The sequence below is a fragment of the Gigantopelta aegis genome, unplaced genomic scaffold (genome assembly GCF_016097555.1).
Source record: "Gigantopelta aegis isolate Gae_Host unplaced genomic scaffold, Gae_host_genome ctg3563_pilon_pilon:::debris, whole genome shotgun sequence".
Taxonomy (NCBI): domain Eukaryota; kingdom Metazoa; phylum Mollusca; class Gastropoda; order Neomphalida; family Peltospiridae; genus Gigantopelta; species Gigantopelta aegis.
The window spans coordinates 14,135-25,000 of record NW_024533403.1 but is presented as its reverse complement, the minus strand read 5'-3'; the positions used below and the strand labels follow the sequence as shown (position 1 = coordinate 25,000).

Below are 10,866 nucleotides of genomic sequence, written 5' to 3'. Positions count from 1 at the left end.
GGTTTGCATTGCGTCATCGATCTCAGTCAGCCCCCCAGTGTCCACTTGCTTCAGCTGTGCCTGGGAAAATCAAATATATTCAGGATTCGCCAATAGTTAACTGGTTTTATGTTTTATGCTGACGATGTATTTGCATTCTACGTTACAAAAAGTAGTCTGAGATACCGGTCTATGTAAATCATCAATCTAATTAAAATTAGCTCCACTATTACATGTGGATCTAACAGCAGCCCGTTGGAGCTCATGTTCAGCTGACCAATCAAAACCTTACTTGCAAAATCATGCCAGTGATTTGAAAAGAATTTCAAAACATTCGGGATTATGCCGAGGATATACGAAATGATTCGGGATTATGCCGAGGATATACGAAATGATTCGGATGAATTACGAAGTATGCCGGAAACTAATTGCAATATAAATTTTTACATAAAATTAGTTTCAAGACGAAACATTCCCAGTCTGGAGCTCCACGCGGTAAGACGTGTTTGTTTCGCTTGTGCACACTGCACGTGCTTTCGTGTGCTCGACTTGGGGGTCCTTCATTTCGTTGTTTTTGTCAGCGAAATGAAGTTTTCTACTGGGATGTATGCGGCCATTGGAACTGATTGAACGCTGGAACGCTTCTCGTTTCGACAGCCTGCACCACCAGGTTGGATTCTTTTTTAGCGAGATTCCTTGCCTCCACGTCATTTTTCCGTCTGACTGTCGGATTTGTTTTTTCCGTGACTCGTATGACGGCCATTCTGCAGAACACCACGGTTGTTCGCGTTTAGTCTCTACATGTCCGAGCCTGTCCTAGCAGCACTGGAAGATTGACCGCCCCACTCTAAGAAGAAATAGGAAGCGGGGTCGGCCCCTACTACTCTTTTTCTAGACTTTACCTTGCTTTATAGTGATACCATCTCGTATCCTCCGGAGTCGGGCCCGTCCGCACCACTATACCAACCCATGACGACTGGACTATACCCTAGTCTGATACTCTCTCTCGTTCAGACGGATCCGGCTTCTCAAGATCTGCATTTCAGCACAGCACTACACCTTCAACGTCTATCGACTGTCAATCTAGGGGTTTTCTTGACGGGATGCAACCCATCTCGTCCCTTTAAGCTGTGCACCCAAACGGCCTTAACGAGGCCACTCGCGTGGACATATCGATCGGACTTTAAACTTTTAGATCTCCGTTCCAAATTTTATGTCGAAATTACTTCTTTTTTTTTAAAAATATTATTAAATAGTCCGATCCTCTCTCCTTTCTCTTATTTAATTTTGGACTGTCCTTCTAAAATGCTCCAAATTATATAAATATTCGGCCGAGCAGTCAGTTCTTTTTTATTTTTGGCTTGTAACCTTTTAATTTTTTTTATTTAATCTGTTAACTTCTATACTAATTCTGCCCATTTTCACCCCCCCCCCCCCCCTTTCCATCCCGAGTCAGGCCACCGATCTTATCGGTCGGACTCGGGATGGGCGTGTTCGAAACCCTAGTGGTATATGGGCACGTTAAACTAGTTATCATCATCATCATCATCATCAAGACGAAACATTCCCAGTCTGGAGCTCGACGCGGTAAGACGTGTTCGTTTCGACTTGGGGACCCTTCGCTTCGTTGTTTTCGTCAGTGTCACGGGGATCCTATAATACCCGTAACTGAATGAAACACGATTATCCAAATATCTCTCCTAACTGTATATCTATTAGATCTCTCTGTATCGGGCAGTTTAAAACCCGAGTGGCTCGTCTCTAGGTATGATCAGAGATAAGATCTATATATAAAGTAGCTATTTATTATAAAATCCCAGTATCGCCTGGGGGTACATCGCGGCACCGAATACCTACAAGTGATATTTCCACAGAGACCAAGACGACAATTTTTCTTAGATGACCAGACTTGCTGACGCCTAGTCGCCAAAATCACGATCGTAAAAACCGCACTCGCGGAGGTATTACGTAACTACTGGCCACATGGCCTCCGCACCTGGGCTGGGTGTGTATTAGGCACATCTCGACCACGGTCGCCCGGGGGTATTACGTAACAAAGTGCCCACCTGGGCTTAAGTGCATATTGAGACTGCACACGGCCCTCTAAAACAATTAATATCGCCACAGGCGAAAAGAAATAAGAGCATGTTCCGTCACAGTCAGCAAAGTGAAGTTTATTACTGGGATGTATGCGGCCACTGGAACTGACTGAACGCTGGAACGCTTCTCAATTCGACAGTCTGCACCACCAGGTTGGATTCTATTTTAGCGAGATTCCTTGCCTCCACGTCATTTCTCCATCTGACTTTGTTGACTTGTCTTTTTCGTGACTCGTATGACGGCCATTCTGCAGGACGCCACAGTTGTTCGCGTTTAGTCTCTACATGTCCGAGCCTGTCCTAGCAGCAGTGGAAGATTGACCGCCCCACTCTAAGAAGAAATAGGAAGCGGGGTCAGCCCCTACTACTCTTTTCTAGACTTTACTTTGTTTTATTGTGATACCATCTCGTGTCCTCCGGAGTCGGGCCCGTCCGCACCACTATACCAACCCATGACGACTGGACTATACCCTAGTCTGATTCTCTCTCTCTCGTTAAGACGGATCCGGCTTCTCAAGATCTGTATTTCAGCACAGCACTACACCTTCAACGTCTAGGGGTTTTCTTGACGGGATGCAACCCATCTCTTCCCTACAAGCTGTGCACCCTAACGGCCTTAACGAGGCCACTCACGTGGACATATAGATCGGACTTTAAACTTTTAGACCTTCTTTCAAAAGTTTATGTCGAAATTACTTTCTTTTTTTAATATTATTAAATAGTCCGATCCTCTCTTCTTTCTCTTATTTATTTTTGAACTGTCCTTCTAAAATGCTCCAAATTATATAAATATTCGACCGCGCAGTCAATTCTTTTTTACTAATTGCTATTTTAAAAATTGTGCCCATTTTCAACTCTACCCCCCCCCCCCCCCCCCCTCCATCCCGAGTCATGCCACCGATCTTATCTAATTTCTTTTTGACCACCCGATCTAATCTAGCGACCAAATTTAATGAGTAGAATTTTCTTTATTAATTATATTAATTAGAGATGCGCATGAAAATATTAAAGGCCCACTATTTAATTTTTAGATGTAAATTTCAAAATTGTCCACTAAATTTTTTTCTATCGCGGGACAAACCCCTGGCTATCCAGAGACAGGCCCCGGGACGGAAATGCTCGAAACTCTAGTGGTATATGAGCATGTAAAAATTATTCATACTCGCACTCAAGACGAAACACTCTCAGCTTGACTCACGATGAGATTAGACGTGTCGACAGTTTCTCTCGCATTAACGCCCCCCCCCCCCCCCCCCCCCCCCCCCCCTAGAGGGACTGATACAAAGCTACGGGGACTTACTCGAGTACCACATCGTGTACACCGGGTCACGGGCAAACGTGACACTTTTGTGTACGGCGACGCGGTCGAGAAGACGAAGTGAAAGAGGTGGAGGAAAAGGAAAAGTGCGCCAGGTGCATTAACAGCGAGGGATGCTCTCAACGCGCCGATGTGCGAGACGCCCGCAGACGGACCTCCATCTCCCTCTACGCCACCGCCTACACGTTGAGCCGAGCGACCAGCCTGACAAGGCAAGGCCTCCACTTTCACCAGCACCGTCCCCCTCCGACTCGGAAGCCGTCTGGAGAGTTCAGATCGGGGAAATCAGGTCCGGCTTCCTGAAGTTCATGCAGGGGGACACCTCGGATCCGGCATCACTGATGGGCGGACTGGTGGAACCAGAGCTCCAACAACTGTCTGCTGGAAGCGCTTACGAGCTATACACCATCAAGTCTACAGCCGGCAAGACGGGGTTGGTACTAACTCAGCGCCGAGAAGGAGTCTACTGACAGGGAGAGACATAGCCCAGTGGTAAAGCGCTCGCTTGATGCGCGGTCAGTGTGGGATCGATCCCCGTCGGTGGGTCCATTGGGCTATTTCTCGTTCCAGCCAGTGCACCACGACTGGTATATCAAATACCGTGGTATGTACTACCCTGTCGGTGGGATGGTACATATAAAAGATCCCTTGCTGCTAATCGAAAAGAGTAGCCCATGAAGTGGCGACAGCGGGTTTTCTCTCTCAGTATTTGTGTGGTTCTTAACCATATGTCTGACGGCATATAACCGTAAATACAATGTGTTGAGTGCGTCGTTAAATAAAAGATTTCTTTCTATTTAAGTCTACCGACAAGCGGTCCTGGTTAGAGAGATGGATAGCCACACCATCCACATGATAGTCATGACTACCGGCGTGTCCATCACCATCCTCGCCGGTTCTCCGCTTATCAGTTCGCCGTAGGCCAACCTCCAAGAACTTTGCTTCTAGGTAAGGGCTTAGTCGGAATTTAAACATTTTGGCTGTAATTAAAACATTTATGTTTAGTTTTTTATAAATAGTCCGACACACATTATTTTTGATAGTCCCTCTAAATTGCCCAAATCACCTTAAAACCTTTTCGACCGAGCTCTCTAATTTTATTTTTGGACTAAAACTCTGTCTTTCAGCACAGCACTACACCTGTCAGCCTAGGAGTTTTCTTGACAGGATGCAACTCGTCTCGTCCCTACAAGCTGTGCACCCTAACGGACTTAGCGAGGCCACTCACGTGGACATATAGATCGGACTTTAAACATTTAGACCTTCGTTCAAAATTTATGTCGAAATTACTTGTTTTTTTCAGTATTATTAAATAGTCCGATCCTCTCTGCTTTCTCTTATTTATTTTTGGACTGTCCTTCCAAAATGCTCCAAATTATATAACTATTCGGCCGAGCAGTCAATTCTTTTTATTTTTGGCTTGTAACTTTTTGTCTTTTTTAAAATTCTATTAACTTTTTTGCTAATTGCTATTTTCAAAATTCTGCCCATTTTCAACTCTACCAAACCCCAATGTTGAAATAGACCAACAAGTTTGCCTATTGCATAAATAGTCTCGCCCGATATTTTTAGAATTTGTATGCTCCCAAATAACGCTATAAAAGACGAAATGTAATTGGTCGATATTAAAATAGTTATTTATAGATGAAATCTCACCTGGACATGGGAGTCCACGCAGTGCTATTAGATCTACTGTTAGACCCAGTAGAGCTAATTTTAATCAGATGTATAAATCATGTGATTTTCTTTTGATTTGTTGTTCAATTATTAATACGATCGGAGGGGGTGGGGGAAGACGGGGAGAAGACATCCCCTGATCCAAGCAAATTTTCTTTTTTCTTATTTATTTTCTTCCTTTGTTAAAAAACGTATAGTCTAGGGAAGCATGAACCGACTTCTCCCCCCCCCCCCCTAAAAACGTCGCTTGTCTCAGTCTACCCCTTCCCCTCCAGCACAAGGTGTTTTATAAGGTGCACAACAAAAAACAAATGTGTAACGATTTATATATATTTTTTACTCCGATAATATTTACTTGTTAAAATTTAACTTGGATCGATTTGCGAAACCTTGCAGGCCGATCCAGTTTATGTGTTGGAGGGGTTGGGGTTGGAGGGGCTCTGGATCCAACCCACTCCTTACGGAAAAAATAATTTTGTTCTTTTTTTGTTTGTTCGTTTTGTTTGTTGTTCTTTTTTGAGGTGTGTGTGGGGTGGGGTGGAGTTTTTCTCTCTTAATTTAGTGTTCATTCACCACTAATATACCACTTTACATTCAGACACATCTGTAAAAAAAAAACCCCAACCAAATCGTGGATCCAAGCCTGGCCTTGCTACGGTCTGTTTCCGTGGTGACCATATTACCGAAATCGAAGTCGAAGTGGATTTTTATCCATGCGCTTGACAAAGACAAGGCGAACTTGAACGCGAGTATTCACTCCCAGTGTGATCCCAGCTTATCTGTTTGGTTCGACCGGCCTCGGTGGTGTCGTGGTTAAGCCATCGGACATAAGGCTGGTAGGTACAGGGTTCGCAGCCCGGTACGGGCTCCCACCCAGAGCGAGAGTTTTAATGACTCAATGCGTAGGTGTAAGACTAACACACCCTGTTCTTTCTCACTAACCACTAACACAATGTCCTGAACATACAACTCAGGTAGCTGAGGTGTGAGGCCAGGACAGCGTGCTTGAACCTTAATTGGACCTAAGCACGAAAATAAGTTGAAATGAAGTGTTTGGTTCAGGTGTAATACTGAGGGCTGTATTTGCTTCAAAAAATATGGGGCCTGACGTAGCCCAGTGGTAAAGCGCTCGCCTGATGAAAATGAATTATGTGTACTTCAACCTATATTTGTTGCTGTGTTAATAGTAATAAAAACTGTGGTTTAGTCGTAGATTTTCATTTACGTGCGAATCGATGCTTACGATGTTTTGTGAAACTGGGCCGTGGTCCGTGCTTATAAAACTGTATAGACTGGAATTTAATCTGTAATGACGTCACAGACATAGATGTCTATGGTGTTAAGATATCTTAAACGTAGTCGCTACTCCAATAGTGTCGTAAGCACCGTGTCACCCCAACCTAATATTATTCGAGTGCCCTTTTTTCGTCTTTTAATCCCCCCGTTGATATGCCCTTTCTCCGTTAGTCCACCCCACCCCACCCCACCCCGCAAATTGGTTTCTGGATCCACCACCACCCGTATTTAGAAATTCCAGTGATCGCTTATGTATTTTTATTGATCAAAACTTAATTAAAATAAAATGTAAACTTAAAAGTTTAAAAGGACATACCTGAGTTTGCTGCAATTTTTGAGATGTTATCGACTAACAGAGACCTTTTAGCGATTGTAATTACATATCAAATATATTTTCCTGTATACCATACTAGTGCCTGTATATTAAACGTGTTTCTGATCGTACTAATATTTGTACTAGAGGTAAATTTCATTTTATTTCTTAAAATATGGTTTTTGTTCGTACGTACAAAATTATTTGAAAACAATATCCAGTTTGGGCTTCTTACAAATATTAAGACGACCAGAAATACATTGAATATACAGACACTGATATTCTAAACAAGAAAATATGTTTAATATGTAAGTTTAATCGTAGAAATATGTTATTAGTCGGAAACATTTTACAATGCAGCCAACTCAGGAATGTCCCTTTAAATAGCTTTGTACGTACCATTAATTCGAAAAACACATAGAATAATCCAAACAGTAACATATTTAAACATCTTAGTACATAACTTTTGGTTTTACTTTTCTATTACGTCTTCTCTTTATATATATACAGATTACAGATTACTATCAAAATAACAAAAATTATTTAGTGCAAAGAGGTAGGTTCGGCTTCTGGGCATGCGCATGCGCTTTATTAATTAATACTGTTTCCTCAAGGGAATACATTTCTTCTTTTATATTTATCAAAGACTGCGAGAAGTGAACACAATGGCAAGTTTGTTACTCTAGTAACCCACTTTTTTTTACAAATAAACAATGTGTGAAAAAGATACCCCACGGATTTATTTGTGCTATGTGTATATGCCAGTCGCGAACCGGAACAATCTGGATATAAAAGTTAATTATTATTTAAATATGTTTTAAATGGCACTATAAATCTATAAATCTATTAAAGGAAGGAAGGAAAGAAGGAAATGTTTTATTTAACGACGCACTCAACACATTTTATTTACGGTTATATGGCGTCGAACATATGGCTAAGGACCACACAGATATTGAGGGAGGAAACTCTGGCTTCATGGGCTACTCTTCTAGATTAGCAGCACGCGATCTTTTATATGCACCATCCCGTAGACAGGATAACACATACCAGAGAGGGAGGGAGAGAGAGAGAGAGAGAGAGAGAGAGAGAGAGAGAGAGAGAGAGAGAGAGAGAGAGAGAGAGAGAGAGAGAGAGAGAGAGAGAGAGAGAGAGAGAGAGAGAGTATCGTCATAATCATTGATATAATCGCAACTCACTAACAGGACTGTTTTGATTTGAGTTAGATTCCATAACTTTCAATCTAATGCCTCGTCTATAGGAGGTCAGACACAGTCACATTTATACATCCATTCTGCACCGCTCAAAAGAGGACTGACATCGAATTTTGTTTTAGTTTAACGACACCACTAGTTGACATGTATACATCCTCCCGGCACCACTCAAAAGAGGACTAGTTTACTAACTCAAAGCTAGCACAGACCAGACCTCATTAGGCTTAATGTCACAAAATTAAAGGAAAAAAAAAAACCTCTTAAAAAGAAGCAAATTCTGTAAGGGGGAGAAGGTGCGAATTCGGGGGCATGCTCCCAGGGAAAGTGTAAAATAAAGACGCTCAGATACGCGTGTTTGGGGCAATTTAGTGTTGTGTATTGTGAATATAGAAAAAAAAAAAAGTCACTAAAAGGGAACTTCAAACGGGCAGAGGGTGAAGGTGGGGGTGACTGTGGGGATGGGATGGGATGGGATGGGGTGAGTGTGGGAGTGAGGGTGACTGTGGGGATGGGGTGTGGGTGAGTGTGGGGGTGGGGGTGACTGTGGGGATGTGGTGTGGGTGGGTGGGTGGGTGAGTGTGGGGATGGGATGGGGTGAGGGTGGGGTGAGGGTGATTATGGGGATGGGGTGTGGGTCAGTGTGGGGGTGGGGTGACTGTGGGGATAGGTGTGCGTGGGTGTGGGTGAGTGTGGAGATGGGGTGGGGTGAGTGTGGGAGTGGGGGTGACTGGGGATGGGGTGGGGGTGATTGTGGGGATGGGGTGAGTGTGGGGGTAGGGTGAGAGAGGGGATGAGGTGGGGTGAGTGTGGGGGTGGGGGTGAGTGTGTGTGTGTGTGTGGGGGGGGGGGGTCACAAGACCCCCGTTTTCTCCCTCTGGATCTGCCAATCCAGTCATTCGATTTAACACGACGCGCAAGAACCAGTCTACCGAACCTTTATGTGCTCTGTGTGACTAAACGAAACCCAGAGGTACATTTAGTCAGCAGTTTTACCGCCTACGCTTGCTAGACTGGTTTTTACTCTACACATAGCCCAGGGCTGTGTCAGCCAAACCGAGCAGAAAAACAAACATTGGCTAGACTGGTTTATGCGCTTCACTTTAAACCTAATGACCACTGAAATAGTTTGCGAACGTTAGTTAGCGTCGCTCGCTCTCGCTGAACACGGGGAAGGTATATCCCGTTATGTTGGAGTCTTACGTTTGGCCAGAATAGCCGTGCTTTAACCTAAATTGGAAAGAAAACATAAAAGCGAATGTATTGCAGCCATCTGCAATAATAACCATACTGTGGAGTTCTTTATTGGAGTGTGTTCCCACAACGACTGTGTTTTAGCTGTAATTGGAGTGAATGAATGAATGAATGAATGAACGAACGAACGAACGAACGAACGAACGAACGAACGAACGAACGAACGAACGAACGAACGGACGGACGAACGAACGAACGAACGAACGAACGAACGAACGAATGAATTAACGAATGAACGAACGAACGAATGAACGAACGAATGAACGAATGAATGAACGAACGAATGAACAAACGAACGAACGAACGAATGAATTAACGAATGAACGAATGAACGAATGAATGAACGAATGAATGAACGAACGAACGAACAAATGAACGAACGAATGAACAAACGAACGAACGAACGAATGAACGAATGAATGAACGAATGAATGAACGAACGAACGAACAAATGAACGAACGAACGAAATAACGAATGAACGGACGAACGGACGGACGGACGAACGAACGAACGAACAAACGAACGAACGAACGAATGAATTAACGAATGAACGAACGAACGAATGAACGAACGAACGAACGAATGAACGAATGAATGAACGAACGAAAGAACAAACGAACGAACGAACGAATGAATTAACGAATGAACGAATGAACGAATGAATGAACGAATGAATGAACGAACGAACGAACAAATGAACGAACGAATGAACAAACGAACGAACGAACGAATGAATTAACGAATGAACGAATGAACGAATGAATGAACGAATGAATGAACGAACGAACGAACAAATGAACGAACGAACGAACGAAATAACGAATGAACGGACGAACGAACGGACGAACGAACGAAAGAACGGACGAACGAACGAAAGAACGGACGGACGGACGGACGAATGTTTAACGAAAGGTAAAATACATCGGCTATTGGGTGTCAAAGATATATGGTAGACTAATCAATAGTCGCCCATGTCAATTTTTTTTTTTCTCTAAACCTCGCGAGGACGCGGGGAACCAGTGGCGTCACATTTATCAATAAATGATAAAACAACGCGTCCTGGTCTGTTAACAAAATATGTCTATAGTAGTATATTTTTTACGTAACGGGGACAACAATGGGAATACAATGGAAACGCCTCCAATACAATGGATATGCACCTCCGGAACAATGGCTCCATGCCTCCGGAACAATGGCGACATCACCTATTGTTCGCATATAGTACAATGGAGACGTCTCCTATTGTTCGTCTGAGCACAATGGCGATGTCACGGATTGTTGACATTAGTACAATAGAAATGCACCTATTGTGTTGAGAGGATGACTGGCATTTTTCAAATTTTGGCGGGAATGACCTGGGTGGGTTTTTAGGTGCGATGGGGTCGCTTCAAAAGTACGTTTTGAAGCCATTGAAATGGTTTTTTCACTGGATGAATTTATAAACGTGTTGTAACACGTCTTTTGTTTACGTTATTTGAATCGAGGGTGAAAGGTTGTATTTATAAATGTGTTCTTTTATCCAATCATAATCATCCATTTTAACGAATGCGTTTGAATGTGTCCAATCATAATAATCCTTTGTGACAATACGTTTGAATTTATCTTATAAGTTAAAGAAAAGTATAATTATTTAGTATTTAGAACGATTGCATTCAAAGATGAGCACTAACGATAAGAGACATGCTATCTATTTTAGTTGGAAATACGTGTTACGTTCGGAA

The 10,866-nt window shown here is 43.0% G+C and overlaps 1 protein-coding gene across 1 annotated transcript in view; it reads right to left on the bottom strand.

Moving 5' to 3' along the window:
• LOC121392242 (fucolectin-4-like) overlaps positions 1 to 3,391 on the bottom strand; it is an 18,167-nt gene extending 14,776 nt beyond the window's left edge. The window contains exon 1 of the mRNA XM_041523555.1: positions 3,379 to 3,391. Within this exon, the coding sequence (XP_041379489.1) occupies positions 3,379 to 3,391 (13 nt within the window). The remainder of the gene's footprint in view (positions 1 to 3,378) is intronic.
• Between the last annotated feature and the right edge of the window lie 7,475 nt (positions 3,392 to 10,866).